Genomic DNA, 19,387 nt, shown 5'->3' on the forward strand with positions numbered 1-19,387 from the left:
AATGGAGACAAAGTGTATAATCATGGGAGTGGATATCACATTTAGGAATTACTCTATGGAGTCTAGGTAAAACAGATATAAGTTGATGGACAAACGTCTTTGTTCAACCTTCCCTACTATGTTACTATGTAATATTAAAGCAGCCATTGACAACTCTTTCTGTGCATCTACCTTTGGTATGTGTGTAGAAATGATGCTAACACGAAAGTCACTGTAGAATTCTCAAGACAGAAAGCCAATCAAACTCCTTTGCAAGTCCCTTTTTAATTACATGCATAGCTCATAATTACAAGGCCCCTCAGCAAGATTTGCACTGTGCCTTCTCTTCTGAATGAGAGCTGGGGCCAGTGCAAGCACCATAGAGCCCTGTTTAGGCTTTCATTTTCACAGTGGTGCTGAAATCCTAAACAGGGTTCCAATGTCCATGTTCTGACCCGGCACAAAACAAAATACAAGGGTGGTTCAGTATGAAAAGCAATATGACCTCTCACATGTGTAATATTCTCTAATGCATTCTAAGTTCCCCCAAGGCCAATGTAGGTAGACCGCTGCTTCCCCTCTCGACCATTAAGCTATGCCTCCTATCAGTTATACTGTGCTAACATCAGTTGTAACAAGGCAGGCTGGGGGAAACATGGTCAAGCATTGAGGTGCATCATGTGATCAGATTTAAGCACATTGAGAACATTAGCAACTAATACTCATTCTCAACTTGTTGAAGTATGCAGTGATATGATCCTGTAATGGAAACCGGTTAATGTTTGATAATGGCAGGACAAGATAGCACTAAACCCAAACCTGTTTGTATTACATGATATCATCTCTGTACACCTTAACAAGTTGCTGATAAAGTTTGAACAAATGTATTTTCATGAGGATCTTCTTCTGTATTATAATTAATAACTACTTTGCTTGAAGTATCAGGAAGGGACATACCGAGTATTTAATTTAAACAGTTGACTCTATCGACCCTTCCATTAACAGCCTATTTTTTATTGTATGTTATTTTTCTTCCAATGAATTCAATCCATTTCCTTCCATGTTATACCAGGATTTTGCTGATTTCTGGAAGTATCAAACACTCTGAGAGGCACACGTGTAAATGTAAACTTAAAGAGCAGGTGGTGCACTACATGAGCTTCACAAGTTTTGTAATATTAAATAAACTGGCTACTCTGTGTGTTCTCTGTTGGTGTTATTCAATACGGTAATACAGAGTACTTGCCAGACAATTTCACCAATGTTACTTATTACACCGATATGAAAGTGTTCCAGGAACTGCTAGTTTAATGTATGGGTGTTTCCTTTCAGCCAAACACGTTCTTGATAATTGCGTTTCATGCCGTTATTTGACTGTATTTCATTTGGATACCCTTCAGTCTTAGAAAAATATGAAATTATCTTGAGGAATTTTCCATGTGAAAAGAAATCCGGGTTGACACCTTTCCTGTACAAGTACGATATTCACAGTAGGGTCGTAGCTGTGCAGAATGAGACTTCACTGTGCCATTCATGCACTAATGCTGGAAGAGCAAACTAATGATATAGAAAAATGTCACCAGCTTTGCAGCCATCTAACTAAAAGTTGTACGTTTATGACTCATTTGTTGGATAATGTATATTAGAATTTAGTGAGGGTCTCAGAGGCCATATAAAAGGACGAGGCTGCAGGCCAAGTACATCTATAAAGGGTACTCAGAAGACATTTCAAATATCTGTACAGTCATTTTTATCTAGAACATTAAGATCCAGGAAGATCTGAAAATGAAAAAGGAACAAATGAAATAATTTCTTCTGCTTGATGATAATGTCATGCACAAATATGATTACTAAGTGCATCCATCTACAATCCCTTTAAGGGACGTTAGTACATAGGGAGAAGAAAGAAAATGTCAGACATTTACTCTACCTTACACATTGCTTTTAGTAATTCTATAATTAATACAGTAATTCTGCAGGCGCTGACTGAACTAGAAACATGTTATTTCTTTAATGTGAATGATAGGAGAAAAGTTATGAATCTTCATTATCCCACTATATGGCTATATGCTATAATGGCTACATCATATATCCTTTATTATATTGTAGAATGTTGGTGTTCAAATGGATGAGAAGTTGACAGGCAAAGCAGGGCATCTTAAATAAACCCTGTTAGTGGAAAAAAAAGCAATAAAGTTGCTGACAGTTAAAAAAAACAAAAAAAACCTTCGGAATCACCTGACCTTAATCTAGAAAGATAGGTTGGTTTGGCATTCATGGGGTTATAAATAAAAAGCTACTGTATATACAAGAATATTTCAATTACAAATATGCTTCACAATATAACACAATGATAGCATCTCTGTGACCCTAACAATAGTCTAATATGCTGCATTTTCTCTCAAGATGATGCTCCTCACAGCACATGGGTATTTCTTGGTGGCACTGATTCACTCTAGCCATGAATATAACAGTGCTTCTTCTTATTTCATTACATAGTAGAACACATTTAGCTACTTTTTGAAAGGCACACTATCACAGTGCACAATGTATAATGGTGCAGATGCTGGTTACATGTTACAATTTGGTTCCTACTGTGTAGTGACTATGATAGATGTGCAATGGCAGCAGCTGCAAATACATTTCATGGGCATTTACCTCCTAGTGATTCCCAGAATCCCTGACTTGCTACTGTGAAAGACCAACATTTCATCCAGGTATTCTTCAGGGTTTATTTTCTTTGTACTTTTGTAGTTAAGCTAAAAAGACTGGAAGTATAAGCCGGCGTTTGTCCGCCTGTCAAACTCATTTTTAACTATTCAGAATACCTTAATACTTTTATTAAACTAAAATGTGAAACTATTGGAATTAAAAGAGTATGACTTAGAGACCACTTGAATTCTGATGGTGTTGAAAGGGCTATAAAGATATAAAAGTGCAAAAAGGTTTTAAAAATCCCACTTGTATGTGTTAAAGGTTCTAGTGTCAAGGTTCTCTAAAACAACAAATAGTTGTAAAATTCCATGTTTATAGCACACCCTTTATAATGCATCCTATTGCCAAATACAAGGGCAGATGCACTAAGCTTCAAAGGTGATAAAATGGAGAGTGATAAACAATCAGCCAATCAGCTCCTACCTGCCATGTCACAGACTGTGTTTGAAAAATATCAAGCAGGAGCTGATTGGGTGGTTGTTTATCACTCTCCATTTTTTCTCTTTTGAAGATTAGTGCATCTGGCCCACACTCTCTGCAATAAGTCACTTTAGGTTTCTTCAGTAGGAAGCTGTCACTTCCAGTGAAAGATTTATTTAGCAGGCAGACACTAGTAAAATGCCTAATATTTGGGGGTTGTATCTTCAATATAGTGCCCTTTCCCCTGGTAGGACAATCTCATTCTGGCAGGAAAGTCTTATACTGTAGGTAGTATAATCAGACAGTGACATGACCATTTACGGTTCAAATTCCTTAAATTGTATTTTGACATAGTATTTTATTGTTTGCATTTACAGTTATGTTTTTAATATGGTGACTTCAGGTTAGATCCACATTAATTTTATATTAAGAGTTTGGGGGCACGTTGAAAATAATTACTATAATGCATTGTTGTGTAAGTGGATTTAGGGATCAGACTGCCTTAGAACCCAAGGTAATTTTTACAACTTAGGTTCCCCCCTTTTATTTATACATACAGGAATCATGGAGCCCAACTCATTCAGCTGGGGGCTGGGTATAGAATCGACATCTGCCAGCATCCACCATCTGCCGGAAGGGGGTGTGCGCGCACAAGACACTTGTGCATCCCATTCCGATGGAGCACTCAGGCACCTCCCCTTCGCTCCCCCCGGTGTCCGCCGGTTCCCGCTGCCTCCCCGCACCCCCCCTAACCCTGCCCATCTCCCTGAAGTGGAGATAGGGGGGGAAATTTACTAAAGGAAATTTGTAAAAAAAATAGGTGTATTTGTATCCAGAAATACACTTATTTTTGACATTTACTATCCCGAAAATACGGCAATTCGTAGTCATATTGATGTGCTATCAATACGAATAGCCGTATTTTCAGGATAATAAATGTCAAAAATAAGTGTATTTCTGGATACAAATACACCTATTTTTTACAAATTTTCTTTAGTAAATTTCCCCCAGGGTTTCCATTCCCCGCCGCCGAGGGACTGAGACACACATGCATGTGAGATGCTCGAGTTGAAGCATAAAGCATAAAATATGTTTTTAATTTGGGGCATGAGTCAGGAAATATCCTTACATAGTATAAAAGTTCTCAGTGCGAGTATATCTATCTGTCTGTCTGAACAAACTAATCACGAAAACCACTGGATGAATTTTTGTGCAGTTTTCACTGTTATGTAGTGCAGTTCTCGAGGAAGGGTAGATTATATTAACTATCGGCCTATCCCATATTGGAGCCAAGCAATAACAATTTTAGTGAATCACATGTATTAATGACACATGCAGAGCATGCTCATAGCTCAGCTCGCTCGTCATTATTTGTAATTATTCCTAAGTGCTGTAAAGTCGTGAGCACTCCTTGGTTTTATTCAGTTTTTAATGTTGAACCTCTTGCTTCCAAAGAGTAAAATGTTGCCTACCTCTGGCATATACAATGGAATGATGCAAGGTGCATTGAAAAACACAAAATATTTTGACATGCTTTTGTAATTTATATGCATCAGTACATGAAGGAACAGGCGTAATGTTCTATAAATAAATCAGAATAATAATAGTTCTACTTGTGTTGTTATTCATACAGTATCAGACATGTTGCCTTCCTGACATTCTGACAATAAGCAAAAAAAAGTTCTTGTTTTGCTTTGACCTTATAATACACAAAACTAATTGTTTTACACTATATTGTCAGAGGTTTAACAAAAATATTCTTGGTTTACCTCAAACACAGACTATACTTCAGCACGTAAATTATCTGTTCAAAAAAGATCCTAAATCAAAACACTTTATGGATTATTGTCTCATCTTCTTTTCAAGTTCCTCTCAGTAAACAGTAACAAGTATCTCTGAGTCCAGGACATTGGGGTCTTTTTACTAAGCCTTGGATGTAGATAAAGTATTAGCCAACCATCTCCTCACAAATTTTAAACACAGCCTGTAACATGGTAGTTAGGAGCTGATTGGCTCGCACGTTATCTCCGTCTACTTTTTCTCTCTCCATGCCTATGGAAATTGACCCCATACTCTCTACTGGTCTTCAGCCTTGCTGTCATCTCAGTCAGTATCATGAGCTACGAAAATTATGATGAACTGTGAAGCATCAGAATATAAACAACAATAAACCATTTACTGGGCGAGATATACGGTGCCAAAGAACGTTTTGATTTCTATAACAGGTCGGGTCTCCCTTATCCGTGTATTCCAAAAACCGAAATATTCCGAAAACCATGGTTTTTCAGAATATTTTTTTTCATACTTACCTCAACCCCCGATGTCCACGGCGGCCTTCGGTATCCTCTTCAGCGGCATCTCCGGTCCCATGGGTGCATTGCAAGAGTGCTCTGTCGTGCAGTGCACCCCTCGGACGAGAGATGCAGCTGAAGAGGATCCTGAAGGCCGCCGTGGATGTCGGGGACCATCAGGGCACCACCAGGGGACCAGGTAAGTATGGAAAAAATATATCTTCCAAAAAAACCCAAAAAATCCCTTATCCAAAATGCTCATGGTGCCAAGCATTTCAGATAAGGGATACTCAACCTGTATATAGTATAAGGATCTACTTTAGACTGGGTGACACATTCCAACAACCAGTTTCGACTAGGGGATGCCAGAATTTTTGGTGGTGGTGGTGGGGTGCCCTGAGTCTATTACAAAATCAAATACTGTATGACTCAGAGAGAGGCCACATCCACACTTTCACCTGGGGTTCTGGAGATTCGTTATTGGTGTGTGGGTGGTGGAGGGAGCAGTAAGCTGAATTTGTCTAGCGCCCCAAAAAAACTTACAACAACAACAACACACAATCACAAAAGCTGCATGGCAAGGACTGTTTTCTTTTTAAGTATGTTTAATCCTAATCAATGCACATTGCAAACCAAACAGACGCAATAAATGATAGAAGAAAATAGCCTTTGCTAGAACAGTCGGTTTCCATAATGTAAGGACAGATTTTGATGTACTACTGAATTAAGTACGGTTAATTCCTAGTGACACCATTACTTTCAGACAGCCTAGTTTAATAGCTTTTTATACAGTGTAGCCACTCTTGTTGATTAATTATATTAATTAAAATAAATAGTTGTCAAGGCATACCATTTGTGATGCCGTCACTGGCAGAATGTATATGTTGTTCATCTGCAATGTCTAATATAAGTGCCGATTCAGACACGTTCGTTATGGGCCAAATTACTCCTTGTACTCAATGGACATGGTTTGTGCATGCGCTAATATGTGCAAACCTTGAGAATGGCATCGAATGGCTTTCACACTTTCTCTGCACATGTTACATCTGCCCCACCTGCAGTGCACAAGGTTTTGTCCATTTGAGAAGGAATTTGCCTTTGCGAGTGAACCAGAATAGGGGCCAATGTGTTGATGTACTGTTGAATTTTTCCATGAGACCATCATTACACAGGAATGCACTCTCAAAAGAAACATTTACTTGTCCCTGGTAAGAAGCTGTCATTGAGATAAAGCCTGAATATTCAGTCCAAAAAATAGACATTTAAATTGTAATAACTAACAGAATATACAATGACAGCATCGTTCTACTATGACTTTTATGTGGTTAGATGGGTGTATGAGTACGCTAATTACCAGTTAATGCAATAAATGAGAATCTGTGGTAACGTAATATTTCTCTGTGATCTAGACAAATATTAGGTGTTTTGTTTATTTAAATGAAGATATGCACAATTCATGTGGTTTACCCAGAATTCCATTAGGCTTACACAAATTGTGACCCTGCTGTTGTTAGAGATGGGAATTTCCAAAAATGATTTACAATATGAGTCTAATCCTCTAACAATATAATAATATTCGGAACACCTGCTCTTTTACAATAAATCAGAGGCTCTGCAGCCGCCACAAATCTTGTTATGAAAGCGATGTAGCACTATGTATAATATTGCAGTACGTGATTAGTGACATAAATATTATTTCTGTTCAGCATCCTCCCAGCACCTGTGCAGGCACAGATTAGTACACAGCGTTACAGAATACTAGTGGGCCAAGTATGATATCACAGCAACAAACCCTTGCGTGTTGTTTCCCAGGTTCTGGTCCTTATCAGAGCTTTGCCTTGTACCGTAATATATATCATACTGCAGCTGTATTATAAGTATTTCGTTAGTGCAAAAGAAAGTAAGCAGCTTATCTGAAATATGTTTTTGTTATACTATTAAACGTGTTACAATTGTGATATTATTTATTAACATTCTCTTCTTTAATTAAAAGTGAATGTTATCGTTGCTTTGTTAATTCACAGACAATGTTGTTTTTCATATGTCTTTCTAATGGGTGTAATTGGGTGTAACAATCCATCAACTTGTCAAACAAGCCACCAGTAGAGGAAATAGTTGCGTAGACAAAAGATAAGAAAGAGGTGATGGTAAATTAATCACCAGATAGCTGGATGGGCAAGCAGTGGGGGTAGAAGCAGATGTTGTTGGGTAAAAATACGTATTTGCTTGCTCAATATTAGATGCTTTACTACGACTCTCTACTTAGTGGACTTGTAATAGAGATAGTATCATTTATTTATTTACAGTTTCTTATATAATGCAGCAGATTCCGTTGCGCTTTATAATGGTAGAGTATGCAGTGGGATTAGTTACAAATACAAACTTAAATTGAGCAACTGAGTTTTCTTCTTCCTCTAAATCTGGATACTTACCTACTGTATATAGTCCATGGTCTGATCACCCTATGGGGGTTATTCAGACCTGAACGCAGCCCTGCGATTTTGCAAGGTGGACAATAATTGATCGATGCCTACAGATCGCAGTATGCATACACCAGGCCATTCAGTGATAAAATCCAGCATCTTTTCTAATCGCAAGATGTTCGCAAGTTGATTGACAGGAATCCGGGGTTTGGGGGAGGTAAATCTCTGTTTTCTATGAGTGCCAGGAAAACCACATGTGCTCCGAGGTGTTTTCAGGGAATGTGTGTGACATCAGTTACAGTCTCGATCAGCTTGTTTCTATTGCACAGGCTGAGTGGATTCTGGGTTACGCACAGACTGCACACACTGGGAAAATCATACGATGGTGAGTGAGTTGCAACTGGATTTGCAGCTGATCAGTATTTTTTTGCAAGCCATTTGCAGCCTTGTGCAGGGCGGATTTTCACCCTGGCGGGTTGGCGGCTATCTGATCGCAGGGCTCTGCAATTTCGCAGAGCAGCGATCAGGCCTGAGAAAAACATCCATATCGGATGAATGGGTCAAAGACTGCAAAGGACCATTGCATGAGCATTAGCCGATAAGAGGCTTATACCGCGCCAGCAATGGTCAGAATTAAGAGATCATGTATTTGGGCATCACGGATGGTGTAATGGTTAGCATTACTGCCTCACAGTGCTGGGGTCATGGGTCTGATCCCCACCGTGGCCCTAACTGTGCTGAGTTTGTATATTCTCCCCGTGTTTGCGTGGGTTTCCTCTGGGTACTCCGGTTTCCTCCCACAATCCAAAAATATACTGGTAGGCTAATTGGCTCCCAACAAATTAACCCTAGAATGTCTGTGTGTGTGTGTACATGTGGTAGGGAACATAGATTGTAAGTTCCACTGGGGCAGGGACTGATGTAAATATTTAACTATACTCTGTAAAGCGCTGCGGAATATGAGTGTGCTATATAAGAAACTGTTAATAAATAAATGTGCTATTTAATATTTGTTGGCCCAGCCTCCTGATCCCATAGAAGCCTGTACTCACTGAGCTATTTCTAGTACAGGGTGAAGGGTGTTGCAGGATGCTGACAGGTCAAGCTGGGGACAGACTGCTCTGCTGATGAGAAGCATTAGCTCCATCAGCAAAATGTTCTCAAAGGTTTGGGTATGTGGTCATTAGGTTGACAGTGTCTAGGTTGACAGTCAAAAGGTCGAAACAGGACAAAGGTCGACATGGTCAAAAGGTCAACATGATTCTTTTTTTTCAACCAACTCTTCATACTTTACCATGCCAGTGGGCATAGAGGGAGAATATAATAGTGTGCCCAAAGCATGGCGAAGACTGACGACATAGACACCCTTTTTTTAATGTCAACCTTTTTCATGTGTCGATCTTTTCACTGTTGACCAATAGTGGTTGACCTTTTGACTGTCACACTGTCGACCTAATGACCCATAGAAAAAAGTTTGTACCCAGCTCCCGGCTGATGCTGGCTGCAGTGCTCTGGGCATCACCTGGCATGAGTGTTCTTGCTAACTGATATCAGACTGCAAGAAAATGAGTGATGTCAAAGCAGCTTATTTTGTACAAAGTGATTCCTGCATTATGCAAGCCAGTCTTCTCTCTAACGTACTGTACATTCTCAGCAGATGGCTTTTTTTCTTCGTGAAATAAACACCACTCTTAACCCTTTGAGTGCCAAGGGAACTTGTCGAAATAGGTGTGAAAATTACCAAGCAAACCTTATTATTAACCCTTTGAGTACCAACGTTGCAGTGAGAGATCCTCAAAATAGCGATGCCATCTTGTTATTTCTCAATAAAAATTATATATATAAAAAAAAAAAAATGCCAGCGTCGCTCACAGTTTCTGTTCTTTTTTTGGGTGCAATATTTAACTAAACTTCAGTTACTTGACTTGGCTGTATTTGTATTTATTTATGCTAAAGGAACAGTTGCTGTGAGCGATGCTGGCATTTTTAGCGGGTATTTTGAGGATTGCTCAAAGCAACGCTGTCACACAAAGGGTGCAGGATGTTCATTGAAAACATTGCGCCTTTTATATATTGGAATCAGTGGCGTAACTATAAATTTTGCTCCCCCCTGCCAAAGAGTTTGATGTGCCCCCCCTGGGCTCCTCTCCAACGTGTTTCCCCAGCGAAGCTGAAGCTAGAGGAAGATAGACCAGCATACACTGCTGCTTCCCTTGGCTCCAACGCATTCCAGGCCACTCTAGCACGTCCATCCGCCTGCCCATACTGTACACAGTAGTCAATAGCCGGCTCTGTGTACAGTCAATTGAATCAGTGGGGGGATTTGTCGTCTCTTCCAAGCTGCGGCTGACTCGCCTCTGGTGCTCAGCCAGTGGGCAGCGACAGGCAGCAGAATGTCAGTGCATCGAGTGTGTGCCGGCGCCCACACAGACCCCGCTGCGGCTTGCTCGCCCAAGCGGCATCTGGGGCTGCCTTACAGTAGTTACGCCACTGTATGGAATTCTTTGTGTATTTATATTATTTACAAGTAAAGGAGAGTGGCACAGTTGGTATAGTGTGTAGCATTACTGCCCATTAGCCCTGGAGTTATGAGTTCAATTCTTTATCAAGGCACTACCTCTGTGGAGTTTGTACTTTCTCCACATGTTGCTCAGCTTTCATCCATGTAAAATTAATGTTTTCACAATTCATTGTAAAGGGTTGTTCAGAGGTATAAGAAGCGGGTGTGGGAGGTGCAGCGCACACGTATATGTCGCCTTCGGAGGTGGTGATACAAACTGCCAGCCTCTCCACAGTGGCAGGAGCTGGGTACTGCAGTGTGACATCATCCTGCAGCAGTAGGCTCTTAGAGAATTAGAAACACATAAAACGCTGGGTGTTCCCATCTGTTAATAGGCCGCACCACCATCCCCACCACCCACCCTCTGTTTGCAAGGATGGGTATGTGCACCCAGAGAACAGTTTGTTTGCCGTGGCCAAACGCACCCTGAAACAGCACTTTGTACTGATGTCATCCTGTTGTGCACCCAGCCTTAGAAAATAATTCATTTGTGCAAATTTACAGTATGATCTTAATAGTGATATATAAAACAAAGCATTATGTGCCTTAACATTGGTGGAATGTCAGAGGCAATGCATGGCTACCATCTAACCAAGACATGAGTTTACATAGAAATAGGTTTATTTCCTGGCACTTCAAAATTCTCTTTTCCATACAATGTAGCATAGGTACTGTACAGTGTTATTTTGTTGTAGCTGTTGTCATAGACTTTGGAATAATGTTTGCCATACAGCATAGTTATGATGTCATATAATCACTCATAAATACTTCAAAAGAAAGAATGTAAGTACAGTTAAATGTATATTATGTTTGCCAATTGGTCAACCAAGTAAGCTAAATACTTATATAAAGATTGTACAAACTGTATTTTGCCATCAATTCACTTGTCACTAGGTCTATGTACAGAAGATCAGCTGTCCTTGCCTTAAATACCTGGCATGTTAGTCTGTGGGATGTCAAGTTGGTTGACACTTAGACTCAGCAACCTCCTTACCTCAGTTGGTGAAAGGAACACTAGATTATCTGCTTTCATTTGCTCCTTATTAATAACATATTAGGTTTCTTTAGTAAAACAAACATGATCAAATAAGTTAACAGATGACCACAAGTGCCAATGTTTCCTGCTGCTTTTGGGGGGTCTTGTTTTGAAACGCATATCAAAAGGTCTGTTTTAAGAGCAAGCTTGTGGTAATGATTGTTTTCTTATGACATATTATCCAATGTCTTGATGTGTGTTTCTCTCTTGTCGAGAAATTTTTAAGAGCATGATCTCTGAAGAGCTGTGGTGAGTTTTCTTCCAGTGCCATCTCATTTCCATTCACAAAAATGTGGATTAAGTTGATTCAGGTCCACTACTGTAAATCATTTTGTTATACCAGTAATTAAACATAAAGTGGGTGTATGGTGGATATGAGCAATGCAAGCAATAGGAAATTAGATGAAAACAGATCCAAAATAAATGTATTGTTACACACTCATCCGTTGAAAGGCCAAATACATCATGTTATTTCGTGACTATCAGCGCGTATGTTCGTAATTGTCACTAATGTACCACTGCTTCATTACAGAGCTCATGGTATGACCCATCAGCAATGCACAGAACAATGCTTGTATGAACACTCTGTTACACTCAATTATAGAACCAAGTTACTGAGTATTATTTTATGTCCCACTATCTCAAGTATTTACCTTAATCTTGTGCTATAAATTCCATTTATTGATACTTATTGATTGAGCTTTAGGACTCATGATTGGTTTGACCTGTTCTATCGAATCATGAATATTTCTGCCATCAGTTTATCTATTTTTCACAGCTGTCTCTTCTCAGTAACCCTGTTGTGCAGTCTTACCAGCAGTACCCTTAGACTTGTGATGTGAGGCACTATATTCAACCACCAGAGGAACATCATATTTCCACTTAGGTTCTAAGAGGAAGATACTAGGAGAGGTGTTATGGTAACTCACTCTCCGCTGATAGTTGTTTTGTATCAGCATAGTGCTGATGTGATATTAAGTAATAGGTGTTGGCTTGTCCCCCATTCGTCACATAGGTAGAGGGGCTGATTCAGAGGAGCTTTAAGAGAGATTGGGACTCATGTGCAAGCTCAGATTGGGACACTCCTCTCTGGTGGTGCGGGGACATCCCCATTGCACATTTGTTAATTACTGGAAAATTGTCACGTTCGCCATTTTCACAGTGATATTTGCAGCTTGGCAGCCAGTTCTGGGCATATAAATGATAAGTACAATTAAATGGATGCAGAGTTTGTGGTGTGTTGGCCTCCCTGGGCCTAGGGGCCCGTGTTATTCGCACATCTTGCAGCCATTAAAGATGTGCCAGTGCACTGATTCCAGATAACTCTACACACTGTATGGTGCATGCCTGGAGTGTCCATTGGATGCCACAGGGTGCTTCCACAGCCACCTTGCTAACTAGAGACAGGGCCGTGGAACAATAACAGTACTGCCCCCAGGGTCCAGCACCCTGATCAACAGCACTTCTCACACACCCCTCCTTTACAGACCTGATCAATGGAACCAAAGGGTACATAGTGGTAATCTCTGATTTTTAAATCATTTTGTAGAATCCGTAATTTGCCAAGAAATCATTGCTTGATACATTTACATGATTGAGGACTGTGATGGTCATAGATAATTATTTATTTAACAATGCTGTAAAAAATTGTTTATGCTTTGATTTTGGAACATATTTAAGTGCACATCATCTTAAAAATATTCGTTTTTATTGCAGCTGTGATTTATATTTTGGGCAGCCTAGAACAGCAAGCGTGTAATATTTTTTTTGATTCAATTAAGAATATCATGCTGTTAGTTCTTTCAAACATTATTTTTAACTTTTTAAATGAAAGCTTTGACGGTTCTGTTGGTAGATGGTCATAGTTCTTTCCCTTGAACAATTTGTCCCTATTCCAGCAATAACATTTAGCTGAGTCTTGGTTTGGCAATTACTGACCACAAAATAGGGCCAACAGCTTAACTACTATACTAATCTCTTCTTAACTATTAGACCGTTAGCCTGTGACTGTCTTCCTCTGCCAAGCCTTGTGTGGGTGTTACACACTGCCTAAGCACAAGCTTATATAGCAGATGCCAGTAAGTGTAAAATTACTTTTATAATAAAATGACTCCTAAGCAGTAAAGCCAAATGGTCATGATACAGTTGCTTCAAATGGAAACTAGGTGCAGTCCTGTCCTGCAAAATTCACTCACATTTCCCTGCAGCTTAATCCCCCCAAAAAGATTACATCTGCCAATCCCTTAAGCATTATTAATCAAAGAAACAGAAATGGTGCCCACAGAAATGAAGTAAATTAAGCTATATATTTAAAATAATTACTAAAGGTTGATTTTTGTTTGATAGTGATCAATTTAAAATTGATCTTAATCTATGTTAGGCTTCCAGGGCTAGAAGTTGTTTGGTATCGATAAGATGTCATCTCTCAGTAAATGTCTGTTTTAGCCCTGGAAGCCGAACATCGATTAAGATCGATTTAGAAACAAACACCAACAAATAAAATCGACCTTTAATAAAAATACCCCATAGTCCATCATCACTCAGCACTGTATTTCCAGGGTTTTGGTGCAATCATACATACATACATACACTTTATGGTCCTACATTAACCCTTTTAGTGCCAACCTTGCTGTGAGAGATGTGCAAAATATCAGTCAAAAAATGCCAGCGTTGCTCACAGCAATGAGTTTTTTTTTTGGGTGCAATGATTAACAAAATTTCAATCAGTTGACTTCAGATCATTTGCTGGCAATAGGGGTGCAGCTGCTATGGGGCCCAGTGCTGAAGGGGGCCCAGCTTTACTGTATGACTTTTATGTGATATATACATTTATCATAATTAAATGGCACATACAGTAGAGGCCCTTACAAACTTTTGCTATGGGGCCTATGAATTTCTAGTTATGCATCTGGGGTTATGCCATACTGCCACTTGTAATAAGGCTTTAATTATAATATTATTAAATTCCATTCACTTGTATCTTACATATGACCGCCACTATGAAGTGCCCACACTGAGTGTCACTATGCACATAGCCATACTTGCCTACTTTTGAAAACTAGTTTTAGGGAGATAATAGTTGGTAGTAGAATTTTGCACGGCGCCTCATTGAGGGGGCGTGTCATGCTCCATCCAAGGGGCGTGTCTAGTTCCATATATGGAGAGATTGTGAAAAGAGATTGTGAACGTGGCACCTAGAAGCATGGGTGTGTACTGCTACATCCAAGAGGAATGTTAGAATGATTTATCCAAATGTAGATGAGCCCCAAAGCAGTAGGTAAGAGCTACTATATACTTGCTAAAGAAAAGTCACTGATACGTGTCAGGGATTGTTCATCTATTGTGTATTGTATTACATGGGGTTTCATATAAATGGCCACACAACATGCATGTAGCCATAGGGATCTATTGTGTTTTATCACCAATGCTGGGAAATGGTGCTAATGATTCAATGTAAATGTATCTTTCTCTCATTCCTTATTTCCCTAAATATGTAACAGTGTAATGTGGGCTAGGCAAAATTAGGGAGATTGCTAGACTAATGAGGGAGAGAGGGAGGTTGCTGGTATGTCAGGGAGTCTCCTGCAGAATGCAGGAGGGTAGGTAACTATGCACATAGCTTTTTTACCAACACAGAAAATTAGAAATAATAATCTGCGTATGAATCCTTCTGTATCAGAAATAGATGTTATGAAGAATCTACCATTATGTCAGTCATTTCTGGTGTATTTGTACTAATTGTGCTTTCTATTCTGTTACAGAACAACGGCTCCTTGATTTGGTGCCAGAATCACAAGCAATGCTCAAAGGTAAATGGGACATTTTTGATGCTTTAAAGTTTATTGTTTCTTTAAATAAAAAAAAGAGAAAGTGAGAAAAATGAACCAATAATAGATGTGGAAAATGTTCTCTTTGTGTGATTCATCCTTCTGTTGTTACTCCCAGGGCTTTTTAAGCACCATAATAACTCCTTCACTGTTGAGGACCCCATTTAAACATCGCTTTTCAGTGATAGTGCTTATTCAAGACTTGACAAGTCTAGAATAGAACTAAGAACTCGTTGTTCGTTTAACCCCTTTGTTTCCCAGGGAGGGGCTGCAAATCATTTCAGATACTTCGAATGTGTTAGCGGTTGAAGGCAACCATAGCTTATTATTTACTGTGGCTCTGACATTAAAAACCCAGAGAGCACATAAACTGATGACTAATTGATTCTATTAGACAGAAATCTCATTAAGCTGCGTAGATGAAAGATGCATTACATCAAACCTAATGTTAATTCAGCTCAAGTCCTCTTCAAACTATGACGGGAATGCTCTGTAGTGAATAAATTGACATGATATGTTTGAAGATCCAGTGGAAATGATGTTTGTGTCATATCTGCGCACTGGAAGGGAATAAATCTAAAACTGAGGAATAGTAGTTCTGTCATTTTTTTATGTGTTAGGAAAACTCTACATGAGTAATGTATGGGTGATTACTGATAATGTATATACACTTTTGTGTGTTTCTGTTTAATATTTGTATATATTGGATGCACACACCAATCCTATTGCCATAGTCTTGGAACCATATTGATGATTTGCAATGTGATTGGGATGATGTGTTTAATATGGTAAAATATAGCGCAATACATGTTAATGCTATATAATGGAAATGTAGTAAAGAAGGTGGTGACTACTCATTTCTTATTTAAATTTGTAATAAAGCCAAAAATATGAACAGCTTGTTTTATTACTCTTTTGCATTTATGGTTTTGTCAAGAGCTTTATGACAATTCTTTTGAATGAATCATTACTCCACAAATTAGATGCACATTTATCCACAAATCGGATGAGTAAAGACTTTCAACAGTCTACCCACTTTACCACTAAAAGATGTAGGTGGTATAGGTATTTGCTTTGGAAGTCTTAGGCATAAAAAAATAGAGTGTTAGTAGAGAAACTCATAAAATAAAATAAAAAGCATATAAAATGTGTTTAAATAAAAATAGTTAAGGTAAGTCATAGTGATCTATAAGGCAACTACCTACAAAGGAAAAGTTTGCAACCAAGGGCGTAACTAGCATAGGTGCAAGGGGTGCAGCTGCTATGGGGCCCTGAGCTGAAGGGGGCCCATCTTTACTGTCTAAGTAATATGTTTTATATACATTTATCACCAACAGTCCCTAAATAGGGGGCCCTTACAAACTTTTGCTATGGGGCCTCCGAATATCTAGTTATGCCCCTGTTTGTAACAACATCTTTCTTTATGCCAGATTAAATGATCATTTTATTTTTAGCTGTTCCTCAGCACAAGGTGTGACATATTTTAGATTGTGAAAATGTTATGTGCCAAGCAGTTTTATATGACCCCCTTCCTTCCTTAAATTTGTTGTATTACATTATCTACAGTAAATTATTTCATATATTTTATAGTCTAGGCCCTGCACTAGACTATAGAATATCTACAAAATGTACTCAGGAACTTTGTTCCTTTCCAATCCAGGGCTACAGATTTCTGGTACCTTAACTAAGAGTTCAGGATTTGTTTTACTTATGTCTAGAGCCTTACTTATTAATATTCAGCATATAATCTTCATGTGTACTCTTTAATCTACTCCTTATTAGCCACCTATCTATGACAGCCTGGTGGAGAATGCCATGGAACACTTAAGGTGGTTTATCCTATGAGCTATTAGGGGTGTTTTTAAGAATCATATGGAATAAAACATCAGTGTAATGATAGATGTCAGTAACATTACACAACCATTAGTGTTACATTTAGAAACCCAAAGTTTCGTTCATAAATACAAATTTAGGATTGACAATTTTTTTCCCTTCAATAATAAATGTCATCTCTTGATACCCCTAAAACACCTTGAGGTTCCTTTTTAACTTGGTTTACAGAAACAGTGGTCTAGGCCAAGCACATTTGTCTCAGATCTATGACTATGTAGTAAACTTCAAGTTGACACTCACAATGGGGATGTAGGGCTAAGCAGATCTGGAAAGAGACCATACTCTGTCCTAATTATATGCATATAAAAGTGAAAGCACTGCACCTGTTGGAGTTAACTGCTTTCATCAAGGATTTGTTGTGGTTGATATTTTTAGCTTACAAATCCAGTCCAGAGCAAGCATGTTATTTATAGCTCAATACTGAAATGATGATGTACTGTTTAATATATATATAAATGAGTAGTGAATACATATAAGTGGTATCTTTTATATGATTGCTGCTCATACATTATAGCATTACATGTAGTATATTTTCAGTTTTAACATGACTTTAAGACATACCTTTCGACTTTGGTTATATCCCTTCGAGGAGTTTCTAGATAGGAGATACAGGTGGCAAGTGTTAGGCAGGGTGTGTTATCATGTCATGATGACTCCACACCTGGCAGGGCGGAGTTGGCACAATTTGTAGTGGGTGGCATCATCATGTACCCATCTATCACGCGGGAGGGTGACATGCTCTTGCAGGAGTTCATGGGGACTCCCTGAAATGATTGTATAAGAAATGTACAGAATGATAAAGTACATTGTCATAAGCATATTTGAAATGTACGCATATGTGCAAATCTGTGACCACAATCCTAATCATCCTTCATGGAAGAACACACATGTATATAGTTTTAAATGGATTTTTAATCTACAGTAGTATTTTCACTGTCTAAGGTGGTATTTTCACTGTCAGATCTATACCTCACTAACATGTTCTTTAGTAAGCTTAAAGTCTAAAGTACCGGCCATGTATGTCATTACATTTTTTTTATTAACTTTATGCCATGTGCAGGCAGGTTGTTAGACCAGTAACCAGAGGGATCCAATTGATAGATCTACAGTAAAAAATACACAGTCAATTGTTCGAAATACCACATGTTCAACAGGGTAAAAAAGTCAACCTGGTCAAAGGTCAACAGGGAAAAAGGTAGACCGTGCTTAATCTTGACAGGTTCAAAAGGTTGACATAACAATTCAATTTTTCATAATTCACCATTCATATGGACTATGGTTAGGGACAGTAGCTTTGCCCAGTGTGTGGCAAGTGGAGTAAGCCTGTGAGGCTACGTTTCAACTGATTTGGCTCAGAAATGTTAGACAACCTAGTACCCCAGGTTGGGAACCACTGTCCTAGAGTATTAGAGATTTGGGACACCCCCATAGTAAAGGTTTCTTATTGTGAAATTTAGAAATACATTATAATTTAAGTAAATTGTGTTTATATGTCATCCTTAGGTTTAATTACTGTGTGTGTGTGTGTGTGTGTGTGTGTGTGTGTGTGTGTGAGAGATAAAATTTGCTTCTGTTTGTCCACATATATTAAAAAACAGCACTTAGCAATGGTTTTGCCTATTACATTGACCATAAATAATTTGAATTGGTCCTGGACCACTAACCTAAGGCACCCCTGCAGGTTTCCTGAGGCACCCAAGGGTGCCACAGCACAGTGTGAGAATCATTTATATAAACAATATTTAAAAGTTATGTAAATACAAGTCTATTTTACCATTCTATAAAAGATAATTTTCATAATTATCTTAATGGTAGCATTCTCTCTTTTGTAAGTGCATTGTCCAACCTTCTTACCTACTATTCATTGTAGAAATGGGAATAATATAATGAATAGAAGGAGGCGGTACAGATTTAGTTGGTTATTGGGCTTTATCTCTGCCTTTATTTATTATAACCTATTCAGTGATTAAATCAGTAAGATTAATGTAGAGAACGTTTTGATGTCTTTTCCCCCCAGATATGCACTGGATTTAATCTATGAACAGTTAAATATTTGGCCACCATTGAAACATTTAGTCTAATCTGATTAGAGATGTCTAAGGGGGTTATTCTAGTCCATTCTTTCTGACAAAATCCTTCTTAGATGGACAAAACCATGTGCACTGCGGGTGGGGCAGATGTAACTTGTGCAGAGAGAATTAGATTTGGGTGGGGTTTTTCTTCAAAGTGAGATCTATATTGAA

General features: G+C 38.7%; 1 protein-coding gene across 1 annotated transcript in view; it reads left to right on the forward strand.

Moving 5' to 3' along the window:
• ANOS1 (anosmin 1) overlaps positions 1 to 19,387 on the forward strand; it is a 153,291-nt gene that overhangs the window by 17,280 nt on the left and 116,624 nt on the right. The window contains exon 2 of the mRNA XM_083172566.1: positions 15,186 to 15,233. Within this exon, the coding sequence (XP_083028692.1) occupies positions 15,186 to 15,233 (48 nt within the window). The remainder of the gene's footprint in view (positions 1 to 15,185; positions 15,234 to 19,387) is intronic.

The sequence above is a fragment of the Crinia signifera genome, chromosome 2 (genome assembly GCF_055691185.1).
Source record: "Crinia signifera chromosome 2, ASM5569118v1, whole genome shotgun sequence".
NCBI classification, from domain to species: domain Eukaryota; kingdom Metazoa; phylum Chordata; class Amphibia; order Anura; family Myobatrachidae; genus Crinia; species Crinia signifera.